Genomic DNA, 22,728 nt, shown 5'->3' on the forward strand with positions numbered 1-22,728 from the left:
GAGTCTAAGCCTCAGGAACCTGCTTGACAAGTTTGCCTTTGGCTCACAGTAAGCCTTGTTTTACAGTTTAAAGAAAATGCCTGTCAGATTGTTGGTGAGAAAAAAGACAACCCCCAAAAATTTAAAATGTGAAATTACCAGATTAAAAATAAATTATATCCACTGCAGAAATAAAGATTTCAAAACTAAAGCTTGAGGTGTGATAAACTTCAGAATTTCAGCCAATCATGCTGAAGCTATTTTGAGTCTGAGGCTTAGGGTAACAACACTGAGGACTTTGGCACTGATACATTTTTTAAAAAACAACCAACCAATAACCAACCAATCGACCGACCAAAGTAACTATTTTCTAATATGTTCTACCTACTCTTGAGTTACAGGGTGCCCAGAAAAGGTGCATTGCATTATAATAACAAAAATTTTAGGAAATACAGTGTGATTATAAATGTCTTGTTGACCTCTGAATTTATGGAGTCAGTGATATCTTAAAGAAAGCCATGAAGGTAGTACAGTTTGTCTTTCTACATTTTCATCACTTGTATTACAAGTGTCAAGATTATGCAATAAAAAGTAATTAAATCATGCTGCTATCTGCCAGTGCAGTATTATACTATTTATAAATAGCTTTCATTTTCACAATTTCCAATGTTAACAGACCAAAAAACCCAAAAACCCAAACAAATAGAACTAGAAGAAGACTGAGTTTTGAAACTGAAATTACTATTACTGATGTTTCAGCTTCAGAAGAATTTTATGGACATTTAGTGAATTTGGTTTCTGTTTTACATCCGTGGTTTGGATTAAACAATACTGTCAAATTGTAAAATTATATGGATTAGTTCTACAACAGAATGAAATGAAACACAGATTATTTTAAAAATTGCTACAATAGTACCAGTTTATCATGAAAAACTAGAAACATTGATAGTGTTTAGAGCTGTTTTTATTCTAGATCCTTTTCATTACACATTGTATGTACACATTCTTTGGAGATGCATATTTACTTTCTTGCTTGGAGAAAATTGTGAATGAATATGAAAAATCCACTTGGAACAGTGGAAGATCTGATGCTAACCACTATCATCAGCCCGATAGTTAGTAGAAAATACTGAGTGGATTCACTTCCTTTCAAGTGTTCTTTTCAGGGTAATGTTTATACCCTAAATTAGTAGACTGCAAGTTCTTGAAGAATGTAAAATGCATGCTTTGTAGTGCACTCTGTAGGATTCAGGTGAGCCTCGTCACAACTACTCAAAGCAGAATCAGCTACAGCACGCTACTCCAAATCTCATCCTGGTGGATTTTGAATGCCTTGGAGGCTTCAGAGTATCCCTAGAAATGGGGACATTCAAGATGAGGAGCAGTGCCTTCCAGCCCCTGCTGTCCTGTGGGCTGTAAATGTCCTGCAGTCTGGAGCATCCCTGGGATCAGCATCACTGTCACTGGAGCCTGCCCCTGGGGCTGCAGCCCCCATCTGGGGGTCCATGGACACAGATGGGCCACCCATTTGGCTTGTGCACTCATCTGATAAGTGGATGAGAAATGCATATTGTTTATGACTCCCTTATTCTACACTTGATTTAAAACGTAAGTAAGATTGGTAATGCGAGCATTTGCTCCTGACATCTGAATGAACAGTAAAGTTGTTGCAAGTGTTTCTGAAGGACATAGATAAATCAGAGAAACTGTTTCAATCTGCATGCAATTTTTTTAAAAAGTCTCAGTCATTACCTGCACTTGCTGGTAATTTCCTGTCAAACTTATAGCTCAAGGTTTTGGCCTTTTCTTGTGCTTCTTTCCCCAGTGGAATAGCTGAGCTTTTAGGGCTGTTTCCCTTGAAAATTTTTAGAGTGGTTTTAGCTTTCCCTAGTCCCCTTATTCTTCCTCAGGAGACAGTGTGACCATCTTCCCTAAAATGGCACATAAAATATAGAACTCTTTGTTCTGTTAGGAGTCTTCCCCTCACTTAGATGGTTAGTAAATAACATTCTGCTTTCAAGAGATAAAAAATTGATGTGTGGTGATTCACTCTAGGTGCTTCTTCTCAAGTAAACTCTCACATATGTGTGTTGGAAAAATTCTAAGCAATTTTCCACTAAATAAAGGCATTGTAATAACTCAGACATACTGTTCTGTTGTCCAAAGACTCTGTCTCTTCCTAAAAATAAAAAGGACTTCTAGATTAGGAAGTAATTTCCTGAAAGTTCTCCTGTGCTAAGAGTTATATTGCTTAGATAAACCAAGTGTGGGGGTTTAGCTGATAAACAGAAGAATTGCAATTTTCTCGAGGGAGAAATATAAGGTTGAAACAGTGAAGCAACTCTTGAGCAAAATTCTCTTAAGTTTTTTAGGTGTAGAAGACACAGTGTGCTGTGACTTATACTTCATATTGTCAAACTGTTTGAAAAAAAACAATTGCATCATATTGCACATCTCTCTCTATTGAGAATATTTTAAGGTATTCAATTAGATTTTGAAAGTGATTGCCAGCAAAGTTGCCAGCACGTTGTATCAGAAGTAGTGGGACAACAGGAAGCTGTGTTCTAGCCTTAGTACTGTCTAAAGGTAGTAGTGGTTTAAGGCAGAATGGAAATGGAGTCAGCAGTGACTTAAGGACCCAACAGAATTGCAGGTAGCGATGCCTGTGGCCTCTCAGAATGTGCATTGCTGGGCTTAGTTTAAAAACTTTGGTAATTACAAATGTCACGTTTATGATACATTGATCTGACTAAAATGCTATTATTTGGTGTTCTTGTTTGAAGAGGAAATCTGAAAAATTATTTGGTTGGGTTGGTTTCTTTTTAAGCTTAATTTTAAGCAGCTCATGAAAAATGCTTTACCGTCTTGTAATGGTTTTCTGGGCTTTTGCTGCCTTGCAACTGGCTGCTTGATGTTCTGTGATTTTGGTAGAATCAAGATTATTGAGAAATCTGTTCTAAATTCTTTATTGTTGTAGAACATATTAATCTTTATGCAAGTCAAAGTAAAACTACTACTTTGTTCTGAAAAGACATTAGCCATTGTATATGTTTGGCTGAATTCTGTTGATTTTTTTCAATGTGTGTCTTTATTGTGGCAAGCTAAATTGTATAAATATAATAATGGATTGATGAGGATCAAATCAGGTTATTGCTCACTTCTAAATAATTTTTATGACATGTAAATGTTCTTTGTGAGTAGAGAATGCAGTTGGTTTAACTTTTTCGAACAGAAATTGAGTTTGGGCCTAAACAGCCTCACATTTGTACAGATGGAAACGATGAGCCAATCACAGAACATGCCATATCATATTTTATTGTTTCACTTAATATATCAGCTTAAAACCCTGATGTGATGTACTAAATAATGCTTGAGCAGCACCACCTGAGTTAAAGGCAGAAATATGCTGCATGTGCATGGGATGTGCTCAGTGTTGACTGCTGCTGTCTCTGCTCACATTTGTTGATATTTATAAACATTTGTTCTTTCAGTTGCTTAAAAATTCCATGTTTGAGAAATTCTTGTACTCATACAGGGTGAGGCAGTAAAATTATAGGTGAGCTATGTAACTTCCAGAAGGTCAGAATCTTATCTGCTTTTCAAGAGTCTTGTTGTGTACCCATGCTTTGTGTCATATTTTCCATGATACACAAAAGATAAAAGAAGAAAAGTCCTAACAGAAATCTTTGAAATCAAATAGGGACAAATATTTAAAGAGATTTTTTTGTAACATGACATTTTCAAGAATAGGGTATGATTTATCTTTCCACACAATAATGGTTGTAGTTCTATGATCTTGATTTGTTCTAAGCAGCATCTTTTTCCTTGAGTACTCCCATCAAGGATCTTTCAAGAAAGCAACAGAGATTCAGTACTCTGCTGTTCTGACACTTATGCCAAATATAATTACATATAGTAAAAGTGACTTCTGTAATATAAATTTTGTAGAGACAGTGGAGAAATAGGGGGCCTCTATCCTTTAAATGAGATAAAATTAAATGGTTTTGAATTAGGAACTCTTCTAGTTTGATAGTGGTGACAAGAAACACCAGTTGTGACAATATTGTGAGGAAAGCTCAGAGAGAAACTTGTGGGTGGCAAGGAGCACAGCAGTGGAAATGCTCAGCTCTCACAGCCATACTCTCATCTCTGCTTAAATGGGCAGACAGTAAAGTGTGTGTTTCCTCCAGAGGCAATTCCCACACATATTTTGAAGTATAGGAAAGGACCGAGCCTCAATATGAAGTGGCTTGTCTCTCCAGGACTGGAGGTACCCTTTTCCCATGAATAGGGATCTCCTTCCCCCTATCATTATATTTATGTGTGAAGAAAATAGAACAGAAATTTTTGTCTTAGCCTTATTAAAAGTATTTGCAGGTTTGTACATGAAGAGACATATTTTGCCCCAATTTAGACACGTGTAATCATGCCATCTGAATAACCAGTTTCTATACATTCTTGACTTTCACACAGTCTTTTCAGTTATAGTCCTCTGTCATTGTATGTTTAATTATAAAATGGTGTTCTTCCTATAGTTTTGTAACATAGAGTGTTTATGATATACGTGCTTAATAATCAGAGGTAATGCCAGCATTGCGATTTGACTTCTGTGTTTGCTGTTGTTGTAAAGTCAAATATTGAGGCCATAATTTTTTTTCTTAGAACATGGTAATGAGGTGCTTAGTAATAAATGTAGCTGAGTGGAACAAAATTTCAGCTAAGCAAACTCAAATTTTCCTGCTTCATGGTATAAGCTGGTAGTAGGAAGTAGCAGAGATCAGAAAAGATTATATGAGTTTTTTCTTTGACTTTCACTGAAGTCAAACACTGAATCAACTAGCACCAGCTTATCTACCTAGGTGATACATTTAATTGTCAATGACAGTTTTCATGCTAGGAGTTTGATACTGAGCTATTGCATAAGTAGGTTTCCACAATCAGCCTGAACATTGTTATCAGTACTGTTCTGTTTCATAGTTCTTGAAAAAACACCCCTAAAAAAAAAAAAAAAAAAAAAAAAAAAAAAAAAAAAAAAAAAAAAAAAAAAAAAGTAGTGAATGAGAATTCCATTTTGGAGAATTCAAATTTAGCCTGTTTTTGAAGAGCAGAAAAACCAGATCCATAAAAGAGCTCAGATCTCCAAAATGTCTTTTAAGTAGACATTTAAGTAACAAACTCTAAATTCAATCTGTAAAGAACCTTTGAGATTTGCCCAGAAGTCTGAATTACCACTACTGAATTTCTTCACTCCTCAAAGCTCTGCTTTTCTTTGTATCCCCTGTTGTGTGCATCTTCTCAGGGCTCAGCAGTGTGGTGTTTGCTTGCTTTTCACCAAATGTCTGTCAATAGTTGTTTGAAACCAGGTTTGGGCTGCATCTGACCAGCATGTCTGTCCTGATCCAGGAAGTGTATTTTTACCACCTCTATTATATGCCTGCTGCATTCGTCCATATACAAAATTCATTCCATGTTTTCAATTCTGTATTAGATTTTGTTAATGAAAATTATGTGCAATGGCTGATTGCATTGCACAGTCCACATATGCTGACCTGCAACATTATGCAGGGTAGAGACTGAGTTCTTCCTGCTTCCTTCCCCCAAGGAATGATATTCTGTATATGGATGACAAATTTGAGACAATTTTTTGGAAATTTCCTCTTCTTATAGCTTGCATTTCTTTTAAAAATTTGATGAAAACCAGACATCTAGTTCAAAATTAGTAGGAATCATGGAAATATAGGAACAGGGCATTTCAGATGGGTTCTTTCATTTGAAACTAGTTAAACATTATGAGGGGCTCCTATTTTTTATGTCAATTCATATAAACCATTTAGTTGTTTTAGGGCATGTGAGCAAGAACTGAGAAATGTGCACTTGGCTGCAATTTTCTTTTCTGTCGGATACAGCACCCCAGCTCTTTTGGAGGTGTTCTGCATCATAGGGAAGTTACAGACTTTTTGCAGGTGCAGAGTATTTAAAAATCTATGGGTAGTAAGCTTAGTATCCATTGTATCCATTATCCATTGTATCTTAGTGTCCTTGTATCCATTTTAGCCTTGGCTGCTTCACCAGTAGTGCATTCTTAGAGAATATCATTTACATAGGATGAGATTCTCCAAGAAACCTTACGTTCCTCACTAAGATGGAACATAATGTTACTAGGGCAGCTCCTTAAAGCACCTTCTGTCTAGTCTCATTCTGCTGTTGCCTCACTTCAGGTTATTTAAATATTATTTGTTGGGTTTTTTTAAAGATAAAGTGTCATGTATATCTTCTTAATTCCTGAATGATACCATTAATGATCATTTCACTGGTTTAAGCAAACAATACAAGTGACAAAGATTTTTAAATGAAAATTCCTAAATGTTATTTTTTTTAACTGTTCAGGTAGCTTCTTTGGCCCTAAGTGTGTTCCTGAGGTTTTTCTGTTCCTTGTATTCCTAGAACCACTCGTGCTTTAAGTATGGTAAATAGAATCCTCCATGATGTTTGATTGCATATCTTACCCAAGTCTTTGGAAGACCTTGACCCAAGAGCTTTCAAAACTTAACTTCCAAAGTAATCACATTCACTGTAAACATCAGGATATGGCAGAGAAGCTACATGGATTAGTTTTCTTGAATGAATGAGAGTTACTGTCTGTATGAGGATACATGTTTCAACTCCTGTATTTCTTTCAGTGTACTTAGCTATTACTTTTGTTAAAAATGAGACGCTTGACACGGCCAATATATCAAGCAGCAATTTAATAATTAATTAATTAACATGGTAAAGTGTGAGCAAAGAGGCAGCGCTGGGTACAGTGGCAGGGGTTTTCCCTTCCAACTGCACACCCATTGCTGGTTTTGATGGTATTTTATACATATTCATAAGCTTTCTCAGCAATTTCCATTTCTAGTTTTAACGTCACAATTCAATACCTAACAGCCATAAATCTATAGATTGTCCTGTATAATTCTATGGACCATTGTGATCTATTCTGATATTTCAATACTCCAGGATGTACTTCCAGGATATGTTTTTCCAGGTGGTGGGATCTGGCTTCCAGGTGTGGGGGTCCCATCTCTATTTTCAAGTCCATCCATCTTCCAAAGCTGATGTCCAGTTTTCCTCTCCAGGAGCCATAAATCAGTGAGCTGAAGTCATATCTTCATGTCCAGGATGTTTTCCCACCTTGTGTGAGGCTTGAGCCCCCTCCTTATTTCCTTCTTTTGTCTAAAAAAAACTTTTTTGCACTCTAAAACTACAGTTTAAAATTCTTTAATACAAAGCAAGCTTCTAAAGTTATAATTAAAGAACACTAATTGCAGAATAGCTTGAGACTTATAATAGATAATTGCAAGCAAAAGATTTATTCAAAAACTTCCTTCCATGCTTTCCTCAGCTGTTTATTAGAACTCATCTTTTATAACTGTCCCATGGCTGTGTTCTACAACTACAATTACACAGATTTTCTTCATTTCCCTGACACGAAACATAACTTTGCATTTCACAGTCCCCACTCTGCTTGTATAAATTTTTATTTATCTTGCTTATTCGTGTCTGGGTTTCGAACCTGGCCAAAACTTTAGCAACTTTTCCCTCTTCATCCTTCTCCTTTAATTTCATTATTTGGGATATTTTAGATGTTTTCCCAAAATGGCCAAATTCCCCTGTAGGTAGTTCAGGGTCTACTGGCATCACAGCGACCTGCATACCTTGTATCACAGAGTGGATAAGCCGAACAAAGCATGGAATTAAGCAAGGTAAAAACAACAATCCAGTCAATGAACATAATATTATAAATACTATTTTCTTCCACCAAGCCCCCCCTCCAAACAACTGGTCTCACCATGGAGCTGAAGGATAGAATTCTATTGTTGAACAGGCATTTGTTTGTTACTTAAATATCCTTCAGGGTTTTGTGGCTACCACCGATTTTAGAGAAATTTGTGGTATACATTTTCCTGCAAGGGGTTTCCCCTACCTTTGTCTCAAAAGCTTTCCCTTTCTTGGCTATGCATTCTTGGCCTATCACTATATTTGTCAATACCCATCCTTCTGTCCGTTCTTCAGGTCTTGTAATTCCTGTTCGCTTCTACTTTAAAATTTGTGCTACTTCTGACCCTTCTCCTCTCTAAGGCTATTGCCCTGTCATTTGGGTCCCACCACAAATTCAGCACTTGGAAATATTTAATTCTATTACAATTCATTGCATTAAATCCATAAACAAATTCTCCAGAAGTGGAAAGATCTAACTCTGGCAGCTGTTTCTTTAATTTCTCATACAAATTTGGGGAAGCAACTTTAGATTCAGAGTGGGTTTTCAACCCTTCTACTGCTTTCTGCACTAAATTCTCCCCATATTGAACTCCTCCCCCATCAGTGCATCTCCACATACCTGCTTTGGTAAAACATATATATTCTTCTCTTCTTGGACATGTCTGGTAATTACAGCCAGCTCCTCCTCTTGCTCCTAAATTCTTTGCCATCCAAAATTCTCTTCCTTGCTCTTCACAAACCCTTAACTGACTTTCATCATAACAACCTTTGTTTATATGGGTGTGACCAACAAAGGATACCGTTGTGACTCCTCTCCATTTCACCGCCTGGTGACATGAGTGACATTTGTCAATTGCCATGGCAATGCTTACACACATGATCAGGTATATAACGAGAGGTCCAGTATGACATGTCTTTCCACCCCTCCAACCTATTGGGTTGCTGCCAACAGTTGGGAATTTCATCTTCTTGGTGGCAAAGGCAGAGGTCAATCTGGTCTTGCCCTCTATTTATTCTTACCTGTGAATTGTTGCCAGGCCCACTGAAGCTTAGCTCTGTGCCACTCCCTTATTTCAATTTGGTATCCGTCTGGTATCCAATTGTTGTAATCACACTCAATTCTTTCCAATTTTGCCTTTGCTTCTTCCTGCAGATCGATCCCAGCCCGTGTCCCGTGCAGCCAGGTCCCCCACCAATCCTTATCACCTACTTTAATGTATCCTTTCTCTACTGCAGCCCTTAGTGTTCTACCTGTCTCTTTCTCTATCTCATCTCTACAACTCCAGCAAAGGGTACTAGGGATCCTTGCCCCCACCAAGTTTGTATACCACAATTTCTGACACTCAATGCACCTGAAACAACCCCAAGGAAAACATTCACAATTTTGGTTAGGACATTTCACTTCTCTTGGAAGGTTTTGATTCTGAAACCTCAGGTACAAGAGTTTCTGAAACATGCATCAATCCTTTTTAAGTCTTATTTTCAGTTCTCCAGGAGCAGATGAGATGTTCCACTGAAGCTCGGCCGGTGCCTCTGTTGGTGGTCCCACTGGTCCTTTAATCGTGATGTGTGGGTCCAGCCTTTCTCTGCAGTCTGGATGGCTGTATCAGTGGTTAAGGGGTTAAATATGGGCCTTCCTATTTAGAAGATAAGGTCTCCTCTTTGCAATTTGCAGCTTTTAACCAGCACTCAATCACTTGGTTTTATTTTATGTATGCCAAATCCTAGAGGGGTAGATTGAGCCAATATTCCTTTTTCTCTCAACTCTAATACATGTTGTCTAATTTTTTGGATATATTTTCTGAATAGTCATATCTTTAACTATTACTGATGTTTGGGGTATCTCCTGGGAATATGGCATTCCATAAAGCATTTTGTATGCTGATAGCCCAGTATCTGCATTAGGAAGTGTTCTTATATTAAGCAATGCTAAAGGTAAACATTTTTTTCCAGGACATTCTGGTTTCAATCATTAATTTGGTTAAATGCTGTTTTATAGTTTGGTCCTTCTTTTCTACCTTCACAGAGCTCTGAGGGTGCCAAGGGGGTATGGTGTTCTCAGGAAATACCCATGGCTTGTGTTACCCCTTTGATGACACTAGAGGTAAAATGGGAGCCTTGATCAGAATCAATGGCTCGAATAACCCCAAATCGGGGAATAATTTGTTCTAATAGTATTTTAATTACAAATTTGGCCGTGGCCCTTAAAGCTGGGTAAGCTTCTACCCAGTGAATTAGTTGATCTACTACTACTAACAGATACTTCCACTTACTGACTTTTGGAAGCTCAGCATAATCCATCTGAACTCTTTCAAAAGGTCTATAGGCTATTTTCTTACTGCCCCCCCCCCCCGTTGAAGTTTGCCTCATTACCTTTTTGTTGACTCTCTGACAAGTAACACGCCTCTGCGTTACTTGCTTTGCTATTTCAAAAAAAATCCCAATACACCCATTATATTTTAAAAAAATGATCACACAAGGCTCTGGTTCTTCAATGACTATGCTGATGTAATTGGCTCAAAATCTTTTGTGCATAGGCTTTGGACAAAATTTCCCACCTATCTAAGAGTACTCCTTTTCTTTGTTCTTTCTTAGTATCTAATTTCTTTATAGCTTCTTGGGAGCTATAAAATTTTTTTGGACTTCTCTTTGAACTTTTGTTATAATATTCAACTGAATTGTTTCTTTCAATTCAAAAGCTGCCTCTTTTTGCAGCTTGGTCAGCTATGTTATTTCCTCTTGCTAAATAGCTTGTGTTTCTTTGGTGACCTTTTACATGTGTAACAGCTATTTTTTTTTTTTCTGGTCTTTTTAATGATACAAGCACTTCAAGTATTAATTCTTGATAGATCAACCATTTTCTTTGGGTATTGATCAAACTTCTCTCTTTCCAAATCTTCCTAAAAGTATGTACAATTCTAAAAGTATACTTTGTATAAATAGTCTCCACTTTGTCTTTTAACAGTTCTAAAGCCTGGTATAACGCATATAACTCCCGGGCTTGTGCGGGCCAGCTGGAACTTAACCTTTTCCTTTCTACTGTCAACATGTTTCCTCCCTTTACAATTGCATATCCTGACCTCTGCTTCCTTTCTAATACTTTGGAGGAGCTATTGATGAAATATTTCTCCCCTTCAGATAATTTTATTTTTTTTTTTATTTCAGTTAAATCTGGTCTTACTTTAGTTTGTAATTCAATTAACTCTACAAAATCATGAATCTGTTCTCCAGTTAACTTCTGATATAAAAATTTTGCTTTTTGACTATACTTTTTTATCTACTGCCTACAATACTTTAATAGCTTTACCAGCTGTATTATCTCTCCCTTTGTTCTGGGAGAAGGTAAGGCAAGTATGCCCGATACTCATTCGGGGTCCAGTTTCTTTGTTCTTTTACTTAACTAATGACCCAAATACTTCATTTGTGCTTCTACAAATTGCAACTTGGACATTGAAGCTTTCAAACCCTTTTTCTCTAAGAAGTTTAATAGCTTAATTGTGACTTCTTGGGCCCCAGGAACTGATCTAGTTTATCAGACATCCCCATTTCCTTTTTAAGGGCTCTCACATCCCCAGTGTTCAGTGGTACTGATACATATCTAATAGCTGTCCTCCCCTTCCCCCCTTGGTATCTTGCTATCAGTACCTTCCTTAATGGATCTAACTGGCCCCTTTTGCTCTCATTATCACTGTCCTTGCGCCTTTCTGCCCGAACTGTCTCCCTGCTTCTATGTGCAGGTGGTGAATCTGGAGGACGAGGCAGAGCCACAGGGGCTTGAGGTGCAAGCGGTGCCATAGGGGCTTGAGGTGCTGGGGGTGCTGGATTAGGCACCTCTGGTGGGGCAGCTGGTTGTGGTAGATAAGGGGGGAGGTTGTGTAAGTGGCCTCATGGATTCTTCTCCTTTTTTGGTTTTTAAAGCATACAGGGGAGAAGGCCAGGACTTCTGCTATAAAGCAGCATAATTGCTCTCTTGGTTAATTGGATCCTTTTTATTTACACAGGCATTCAGGGCCTGACAGATCCACTCCTCAGATGACCTGTACATTGGCCAGTACAAATTATCAGGTCGTGTCATTTCTTTAGTCCATTCCATCATACAGTATTTTATCATTTTCTCTTTACTTTTTCCTTTCCTGGATTTACATTCATCCTAAAATTTTAACATTAACCCCAGGGGACTGTCCTGTGGTAAAAAGCTCCCTCCTTTCCCAGTACCTTTAGTACTTCTATTTGCCTGTTGGTTTATACCAACCCCTGGGTCCTTGCCTTGGCATTGACCCACCCTAAGAAACGGGTATTCCCTCACTTGCCTCGACCACACTCTTTCTGACTTCAGTAAAGAAAGGCCTTCCTATTTTCTCACTTGTCTAGGATTTCTTTAATAAAAAGTCCCTTCAACCAATACCGCTTCCCGCCTCCGATTTACTGTAAAGAAATCCCCCCCAGCTATTGCCGCATCCCGCCCCCGACCTTTTTATATGAAAGAATTCCCTTTACCAACACTCGCTTTGTTCCTTCACCTGCCGCTCCTCTCGCGGAGACACGGAACCGAGGTTAGAAGAACTCCACAATCACTTCGTGGTCAGACCACGTCTCACACACACACCACTCACACTCTCACACGTGTGTACCCGTTCTTAGCCCACCTAACCAAGCGATACTTACAGCCTCCTTTTCTCGCCTGGGTCTCTGTGCACGAGTTATTACAGGTGAATTTCACTGCAGCTTTATCCGGGAGCTCAAAATCCTTTGCTCACAATTTACCTCGAGGATCTCCTTCTCCCTGAAAGATTCCCCAGTCACTCAGGGCCACCTGAGGCAAAAGCCTGCAAGGTGGGGCGCCTCCCCGAGATCAGGGGCCTCCCTCAATGGATTGGAGATGCCCGCATTCTCCACCAAATTGTTAAAAATGAGACGCTTGACACGGCCAATATATCAAGCAGCAATTTAATAATTAATTAATTAACATGGTAAAGTGTGAGCAAAGAGGCAGCGCTGGGTACAGTGGCAGGGGTTTTCCCTTCCAACTGCACACCCATTGCTGGTTTTGATGGTATTTTATACATATTCATAAGCTTTCTCAGCAATTTCCATTTCTAGTTTTAACGTCACAATTCAATACCTAACAGCCATAAATCTATAGATTGTCCTGTATAATTCTATGGACCATTGTGATCTATTCTGATATTTCAATACTCCAGGATGTACTTCCAGGATATGTTTTTCCAGGTGGTGGGATCTGGCTTCCAGGTGTGGGGGTCCCATCTCTATTTTCAAGTCCATCCATCTTCCAAAGCTGATGTCCAGTTTTCCTCTCCAGGAGCCATAAATCAGTGAGCTGAAGTCATATCTTCATGTCCAGGATGTTTTCCCACCTTGTGTGAGGCTTGAGCCCCCTCCTTATTTCCTTCTTTTGTCTAAAAAAAACTTTTTTGCACTCTAAAACTACAGTTTAAAATTCTTTAATACAAAGCAAGCTTCTAAAGTTATAATTAAAGAACACTAATTGCAGAATAGCTTGAGACTTATAATAGATAATTGCAAGCAAAAGATTTATTCAAAAACTTCCTTCCATGCTTTCCTCAGCTGTTTATTAGAACTCATCTTTTATAACTGTCCCATGGCTGTGTTCTACAACTACAATTACACAGATTTTCTTCATTTCCCTGACACGAAACATAACTTTGCATTTCACACTTTGAGAATAAAAACACAGCCTTTTTGTGGTAACTGAAACATCTAGAAATTTTTCTTTTACCTCATGTGAAGTATTACATGTGTAACACTAATGGATAAATTTGATTTATCTGCCAAGTGGTGTATGCATGCTGTCTAAACATATGCATATTACAGTCAGCAGAGGCTTTTAAGGGCAATTACAATGTTCCTTTTCTTAAAAATCTTTCAGTGGCTTAATTAGCCAGAGCACCTACCAGTAGATACCTGAAGTCAAATTAACTAAATCTGCTCACCCTCTTAATGTCCTTTCATAGTCCTAGTAACTATTACTATTATTACTAAAATTAGAGTTAATAAATATAGCAATACTGTAACTCAGTAGTAGAAATATAATTAGTAAAATAGGTTGTTCAGTTTATTTCAAACCATTCTTTCCAGGTACTTTTATATTAATGGGGATCAGGTATTTTACAGGTTCATGTATTACAATGATTTGAAGTGAAAAATGGAGTAAATGTTTGTGTTACTCAGTAATTGGTTATGCACATGTCTTCAGGTATTCCAGAATGGTTTCATTTTTATATCCAATCTGGCCTTTGTATGCTGTTAATAGTGGGATATTGCTGTATGTGTTTTTTCAAAGTTGTGATGTTTGGGAAGGGTGTACAGGGTAGATCTAGCTCATCAAGTACTCAGGTGCCTCCTGCCTGTCTGCTCACCAGCCCTTACCCCGTGACTTTAGGGCTTCCTCCATGTCCTGTTGCTAAGGTTCAGTTGCTGCATCATTGTATGAACAGACCTGGACTAGGTTACCTTTGTTGGCTACATGTTGTCCATGTGCAAAATGCATTCCTGCTCTTAAAACAAGAGGGAAACTTAAGAAAAATACATGACCTATGATTTGGTGAGTAGAGAATGCTAGAGGAATGTAAAGGCAGGTAGACATTAGGAAGTTATCACAACTGTAAGTAAGCGTGGTTAAACACTGCAAAATGCAATTACTGATTCCTGTTTTGGAATAGGTTATAGAAACCCATCTGTTTTGGATAGGTTTCCCTTAAGGTGACAAAATTTTTAAAAGAAGGCACAAAGAATCTGCTTTCCTAATATTGTGTTCTGTGTGGATGTTTGAACTTTGAAGCCCAAAAACTTTTGGCAGCCAAAATCACAGGTCTAACTATAAGCCTTAGCCACGTACTGGCACAGTATTTTCAGATCACCTCATAAAGATAAGCACCAATATTCATACTGTGGGTACATAAAAGATTGTTGGACCTTCAGAATAACCTAGAAACAAGAGTCACAGGAAAAACACTTCTGAAAACTTCACTGGTATATATTACAAGGTGTTTGAAGATGAACTTTTGGCATTTATCTCTACTGCTTTTGTACTGGTTATCCTATTGCTGTGTGTGAGTTTGTATTGCACTTTGCCTGATCACTGAGATATTCACCAGATGTTCAATTAAATTTTGCATTATGAAATTCCTTTTGGATGCTTCTTTTTTCTTCCTCTGATGATCAGGAGAAAAAAAAGGGCAAGAGAAAAGGCACAACAAATCTTGCTCATTTCCATTTTTTTTTGTTTTTATTTTACAGGAGACACATGAAATTGTGGCTATCAAGAAATTCAAAGACAGTGAAGGTAATCTTTTTTGCTGCATAATCTTTAATGTCAGTAACTACGCTGTTAATATCCATCCAGGTAAAATGGAACTCTCATATAGCAAGATACGATTTTAAAAAGACAATGATTTATTAGCTCTGTAAATATTCGAGGTACTTGATCTTTCCTACCTTCCTAGAGACTGCATTATACACTCTAATTAGGTACCCTTCTTTCTTGTCTTAATATGGATGAGCTTGTGGTGCTGTACATGGTAGTAAGATCTACCATTTGGAGATTGGATGTGACCAGAAAACGTAAAAAGTCCTTTTGTAATAGTGACTTGCAGAGTCCTTGGGCTTTATCATTCTTCATCTCTGAGAGGGGATCGAAGTGTCAGGGCAACTTGAAGGTATAAATGGAAGAGACTGAAAGAAGTCACTGAGAAGTTCAGTCACAGGAAGATAAATCTGGGAGCTCTCAAAGATCCATGGAGGGAACTGGGTGGTGAGGCAGCGGCTCTGTCCTCACTTCAGTGGGCTTCAGTCTCCTCAGGACACTTGCTCTTTGCCTCTTCACAGCAGACCCTGTGTGCTCTACAGCATTGCTGAGTTTGCTGAGAGGGAGGAAGAGGCAGTTTCTGCAAGGATTAGAGTTGGTGGCAAAGAGGGTGGCAGAAGGCAGGACACCTAGAGATTACTCTGAGTGCTCCACACACACATTCCTCACCCAAGAGTAAAAAACCCAAAGAACTGTACAAGACATGGCTCTCTGACCCCTGCTTGTTGGGGGCAGGGAATCGCTGTATCCTGTCGTAGGCAGCATTGGCAATCAGCCCTGAGGGCAGCTGTGTGTGTACCTTGTGTGCATCCCAAGTCAGCCACGAGCCCCAGAGCTCTGCACACACAATAGGAGAAGGATGAGGTGTGAGAGGAGCCATCCTGGTGTGATGCGGTGCTGCTGTGGTTTGCCGTGTGCTGAGGCTTTAGCCAAAAGTTAGCAATGTTGTTTAAACAAACAGCAGTCCCTTTATTTTAGCAAACTTTCTTTTTTGCTATCCTACAGGATTGCTAAGTGGCCATGAAGTTGGTGGTGGTTACAAGGGCTATATTTTTTAGAGTCAGTCAGACACAGCAAAGTCTGATTTGCATCTTGTTTTGCACTGTGCAGTCTCTGTTTGGCACATCATTTTCCCAGACACTTGAAGAGTATATTTGATAAATGTTTTAGCTCTGCTGTTCAGAAATCTGTTTTAAATCCCTTAAAGGATGTAGAAGATAGTTTGATTGTGGTGACCATCTTGACTAGATCATGAGAGTATCCCAGAATTGCTTTTTGGAACTTGCTGTGGCTATTCAGTACAGATCCTAGGAAGTAAATCTCATTACTAAACCCTAAACAGGATTTTTGTATTAGCTTGTCTACCAAAAAATGGAAACAAAAAATACAACATTGCCATTAGGTCTGGCTTTCCAAGGGTATTACATAATATCAGTTTACATGACTGATGACTGCTTTTCAGATTTGTAGCTGGTTGTTTACGAGTTTCTGGAAATATGACAGAAGCTCTTTTGATGGATTTGATTCAGCCTATTTCACATCTGTCTTGTTAATATGGTAGTTCATTAGAAGTTTGAATATACTGTAATTGTTTCTATTGACATTTTTGTTTCACTGAATTTTTTTTGCCGTTGTTTGACATATGAATACTAAATGTGCTGGAAAGTGACTGTCTTGTTATAGATGAGATTATGCAATCAGACTGATGCAAGCCAACATCAAGCACTCAGTTTTAAAATGAAAAGATTTAGATTGCTCTAAATTATATATTTTTTAATCAAAACATTTGTGATTATAGTATTTTCTTTTCCTTTTCCCTCCTGCTGCACTTCAATTTTTTATTTTTCCCCTCTCTCTTCTGATGATGATTAGTGCGTTTGCATGACCAGTGTTATTTGCTCTCCCCTGTAAACTTCTTGCCTTTTGTCTTGGAAAAACAATTTCTTTTCCTTGTTTCTTCTTCCTCTAATGTGTGTCTCTAAGGTCTCTAATGTCTTTGTGGTACATGACCTGCAAATATGATTTAGTTATAAATTTATGCAAGCTTTTTGCATTTAGTAGCTCTCTGCTGTGGATAAGAGTTCTAAGCGATTAAGTATGCTGTTTCTATATGTGCATGAGCAAATTTACTGAATTAATGGATTTCATTTTACTAAATGAAAAATAAAACCTAATATAGTCAGGTTTTACTTTGCATATCATTGCTAGTGTCCTCTAGAACCTGCTTGGTTCAGGGCCCCTTAATGATAAGCAGTGTATGAAGCATTAGTGAAGTGCTCCTCTGTTCTTGAACACCTTTCAGAGAATTAAATTGTCAAATCAGTTAAATTAAAATTAAATTTAATTGAATAAACAGTTAAATTTCTTGACTCCTCTGGATTAGATTCAAGACTGTTGTGTCAGTACTTACTCTACTGCTTTCTGTGGCTGCTACACTGGTCTGGCTGAAATTGCTGAATTTCTTTTGAAAGCCATGTGGGGAACATAGAGGACTTAAAAATCTGTGCTTCGGTCTTAAAATTTGTCATGGCTTTTGGAAAATAAAATTGTTTCAGAATCAAATACATTGGTATTGTTCAAAATGAGCTTTGCATTCTGGTGTTTCTGCTGAGGACAACCCTCCCAATAGTTTATGTGTGTGATGTGTATTTATGGGGTAGATGTGTATTTATGTATACACACGACTGTTTTCTGAAGCATATTAGTTGCTTTCATAATAATAAAAGGTAGAAATGCAAACAGTTTGTTTCTTATGACTATCTCTGCCACAGAAAACCTTTATGGTAGTGATGGGAAATCTGTGAGGATTGTATAATAAGCACAGTCATCATGTACCTCTCTTCCAATGCAGAAGTATGCAGACAACAGAGTCCACACTGGCAAATAAGCTTTTTTTTTTTTTTTTTTTTTTCTTCTGTAATGTCTAAAACCAGAGAATTTAATCAGGAGTTCAAAATAAATCTTTATAACACTTCTTACTTGGAAAGTTTGTTTTGTTTTTTAATCAGCTTACTCTGTCACTTTTACTTTACACTCTAGAAAATGAAGAAGTCAAAGAAACCACTTTACGAGAGCTTAAAATGCTTCGCACTTTGAAACAGGAGAACATTGTGGAGCTGAAGGAAGCCTTCAGAAGAAGAGGAAAATTATACTTAGTTTTTGAATATGTGGAAAAAGTGAGTTGAGTTTGTAATATCCTTGCCACAGTTAAATTATCAGCTTACTGAAAATGTCTTTAAAATTGCTTTTATATTTAAAAATTGAGCTATCCTAATCTCTAAAGAGAAGCAGCAGAAACTTTATTACAGTATGAGTTGTATCTGTTGTGAGACAGCAAGGTTTACTACTGTTGTTTTTACATCATGTCCTGGTATTTTCAAAAAAAATTCTTCCATTTGTGAACGCCAACATGTTAAAAAGCTATGCAGATTGGAACACATATGATTTGAAGAAAAATTTCCATCTGTACTCTTTAATCCAATTTAATTGTAAAGCTGGATAACTGTCCTGTCTGACATTGTGTAATGAGTCTTGACATAGTCTTTCAAAACAAGATCATAGACTTTTGACCTTGGAATCTCTTTCAACTTTCTCCACCCTTCCCTGTTAAAAATAGGATTTGTTTGTGTATTTCTGTAACAAGGCCACTATCAATAGTTGCTTAGAGGGATTTGGCAAAGACCACTGTCATTAACTGCAATCCTGACCTCATTTTGAAACTATTCCAAAATTTCCTTAGATTGGCCTACTGCTGCCAAGCATCCTGATCTGTTTCCAGGGAGAAATGACCTAGAACAGATTGGTCTTTTGTCATTTTTGCAACCTTCCTGATGAAGGTAGACCTTCCCTCTGAATTCTAACCATTTAGCATTTCTTCATGGAAACAGATAGATGGTATTCAGACACATAGAGTAAAATAAAATGCAGGTTTAAATATGTCTGTAGCCTTCATGAGGTACTATTCTTTTGATTGAAACTTTAATTTCCTGCCAGTGTGGTGTTGCAGTCTGGCTGAGTGCTAGTCCTCTGCAGTCAATTTTCTCTCATGTAAAAATTTCTCACCCTGAATGCTATCTCCTTTGCGTCAAGTTGACAACTTATTTTGTCATGTAACTTGACCACATCATGTTAGGTGACCTTATATTAACCCACAATTTGGCAGATATCAGCTTTGGTTTTCACCAGCAGATCAGCAACTTCTGATGTGGTGGATCTTCCTTGGATCTAACATTGAAAGCTTGACTTGTTTCACCCATGTTCCTTGTAATTGTTCCAGACACATGAAATGTCTTTGATCACAAACCAACTTAGACCACACCTTTAATTTTCTGTTACAGTTCACTTGGCTAAGCTATCTGGAGAAATGGGTTGAAAGAGCAGCATAAGTAAAATATATTTAATTGATTTGATAAGAGGTATATATTTAAAAACTACTTAATATCAGTAAAAACACAAGGCTGCAGTATCTAACATTATTTACATACTAAAAAATTGTGATAAAGGTAGCATCATATATAGTTTGTACATAATGTCATTTCTGTATTAGTGTTCACTTTTCAGTTAAACTTTGAAATAAATGAACATTTCTTATTTTCAGATATCTTAAGTAGTGTCACCCATAGTTTCTTTGAAGACCAGGATGTTTCTATATTCTTTGGATGAGGGGAAAGTAGAAGGGATTAAATAAAATATGGTGGAATAGACTACTTTTTGTTTAATTGGTAATGAGCACTTTGGGTCCTTTGGGAACTCTGCAATACTGAAAATCCAGATTACCTAAATTCACGTTTAGTCTAATCTCCTTTATTCATCATCTCCTTAGTTAATGTCTTCATATAGGATTATGTCTTCCTCTGTTGATGCTATTATTTTGTTTTGTATTTGTAACACTAACTTCTTGACTTACTTATCCAGACCCACAGCATTCAGTGTGGATAGAAATCTAACTAAAATCTAACTAAAATCAGTATGGTTTCCTGACAGAAAATTCCTTTCCTCAAATCTGAAGTGTGTTTGTAAGAAAACTTACACTCAAGCCCATAAGTTCCAGTATTTACTCCCAAACTGCAAAACTTAAAAATGTTTTCAAATATCCCCAAAATCTCTACTGTTCATTAAAACATGTTTCAAGAGAAACATCAAAAAATTTACTGTACATCTAAAGAAAATGGTTTTTAATGGCAAGGTAAATTTACTTCTAATGAAAAATCTTCAAGTAGTCAAATCCATAATTAAATGAGTTGTGTAAGGCAATATAGCCAAAATACTCCTATTTTGGTGTTGAGTAAATAAGAATTTTTTTTCTCTCTTCAAGTGGGCTGCTGCTGCCCATTATCATTTCAGAAATCAGCATACAAACTTCATTGTACTTCTAATTGTGCAAAATTAGAGACATTTGCTAACATAATGGGAATCTAAGTGTTCTTTTTCAAAGAGGAAATGTACTAGAATAAACAGTAAGTTTATTTTCTTTCCTATTTATATCCACGAATTAGTTGATATGTAGTGCCATGATTGCTGTAGTGTAGTTGCTGTAGTTGCCAAGATGCCCAAGATGACTGTAGCTGATCTGTAGCTGTAGGAGACTCCCTAGGTTCTTATCTACACCCCCGGGAGGCATTTTTATGTTTGTTACTTCATGTGCACTCAGAAGCTGGTGTTGTTTTTTCCCCATCCATATAGAGATACAGCTGGTGATTCATCGTGGCCCTGCAGTGTCAAAATGGCAGAACTAATTTAATGAAGAGAACATTATGCTAAAGCATTGTTGAATATTTACAAAATGCTTTGATTTGCTAAACTTTTTGTATGGCCACACACCTGACCTGGTGTTTCTGTTTAGGCAACATTTTGTTACTAAATTACTTTGTAGGTGTTTTAGGGAAAGTGGTTTGATGACAGTCTTTTAAGGACCTGTGCTTCACTTTTTTAGGATTATTGTCTTCACAAGTGTTTTCTCCAGAATGAAAGCAGCTAGGAGAATGCTTATGATTAAAATTCACTCCCCAAATGTTAAACTACTGATTTTCCATAGCTGAGCTCTGTAGCCCAAATATGTTGCTTCAGAAGGCTGAAGGCATGTTATCTTCCAGCAGCCAGAGTATAGCTCTTTTAAATAATGTGTCTTTTAAACATTTAGAATATGCTTGAATTGCTAGAAGAAATGCCAAATGGAGTTCCACCAGAAAAGGTGAAAAGCTACATCTACCAGCTAATTAAAGCAATTCATTGGTGCCATAAGAATGATATTGTTCACAGAGGTAAGTGTGCACTTCTCCACATGGAATGAGGGCCTTTCTAAAGGGAAACTTGTTACAGCTTGAAGTAATTTGCATTTAACAAAAGTATAAGCAATTGCTTTATCTCAACAGAAAAAAAAATGTAAATTTGGCTGGGTCTTAGGTCTGCTGCATGGCTCCAGATAGTTTTGAAACAAAATTCATCTACATAGAAGGTTTGTTGTCCGCTGTCTTTGGGAAGTGATAAGCACAGCAAACTATAGCCACAGAAACAGACATTGTCTAAGAAAAAGGATTTTTTAAAAACATTTCATGGTGCTCAGTGAATTCACTTTTGAATCTGATAATAGACTATTAGAAGAAAAAGAACTTAAAACTTGGTTCTCCATGTTTTATTTCTTAAAGCAATTCCTCCCAACTCCCTTGAGTTTCAGCTGTGTATATTTACTTTCTTCCAAAGCTTCAAGCACTTAAAATACATATCTTGATGTATGATCTAGTTTTATGTATTTTATACTGATATAATAAAACTGTATTTTGCTTTGTGACTTTGCAAGAGTAATATTTTTTTTAATTTTTAATTAATATTTCCAATAAGAAAAATCTCTCACATAGTGTGCTTTTTATATTTCAGATCAGCATGATTCTGAAAATATTTTCAAAATGTAATTTGAAAAATGTACTGTGTGTATAATATAGGAATTTAAAAAGGGCTTAAAACCAGGCAAGACATGTTTTCTAAACAAATTGCAAGAGGTGATCAAATGGTCATTAGAAGTGAAAATTTTGAGCACAACATACATAATATTTTTTTGGTTAACTGGGTAATTGAATATCAGTCCTTTCTTTTATTTTGCAATATGAAATATGGATATTGGTTTTCTGCCCTGAAATATCTGTAAGCACATTTTATCACTCCATATTTTGTTGGGAAACACTTTAAAAGACTTCAAAAGACAGAAAATTAATTCTGCCTGTTCACAAACGGAATTGCTGGAAGCTGTTTCAGCAGTTGCTCTTGTAATGCTTCATTTATGATTGCATGAATATCTCTAAATAAGTTATAATGAAATAATATTTGTTGACAAAGTCCTAAATTAAGAGAAGTTAACAGGATTTTTTTTTCACTCATTCTCATAATTCAGATATCAAGCCAGAGAATCTCTTAATAAGCCACAATGATGTTCTGAAGTTGTGTGATTTTGGTAAGTTTGGGAGATATCTGCTGTTATATTTTTAAAGCAAATCTCTTGCAGTGCAGTTTTGCCTTATTTTGTCAGTATGTACTGTTTTAAAGTCTTCTAGCAGTCAGAGTGGATTACTGCTTCACGTGTGGGGCTAGTATTTTAATTTGAAAGATTTCTGGTCTTAGTTTGCATACCCTGTGAAATAGCTGTGTTAACA

General features: G+C 37.1%; 1 protein-coding gene across 1 annotated transcript in view; it reads left to right on the forward strand.

The window, feature by feature from the left end:
• CDKL5 (cyclin dependent kinase like 5) overlaps positions 1 to 22,728 on the forward strand; it is a 139,462-nt gene that overhangs the window by 68,811 nt on the left and 47,923 nt on the right. Inside the window, exons 4-7 of the mRNA XM_063392909.1 lie at positions 15,019 to 15,064; positions 18,125 to 18,261; positions 21,225 to 21,345; positions 22,470 to 22,529. Coding sequence (XP_063248979.1) covers positions 15,019 to 15,064; positions 18,125 to 18,261; positions 21,225 to 21,345; positions 22,470 to 22,529 — 364 coding nt within the window. The remainder of the gene's footprint in view (positions 1 to 15,018; positions 15,065 to 18,124; positions 18,262 to 21,224; positions 21,346 to 22,469; positions 22,530 to 22,728) is intronic.

This window comes from Prinia subflava, chromosome 3, assembly GCF_021018805.1.
Source record: "Prinia subflava isolate CZ2003 ecotype Zambia chromosome 3, Cam_Psub_1.2, whole genome shotgun sequence".
Taxonomy (NCBI): Eukaryota; Metazoa; Chordata; class Aves; order Passeriformes; family Cisticolidae; genus Prinia; species Prinia subflava.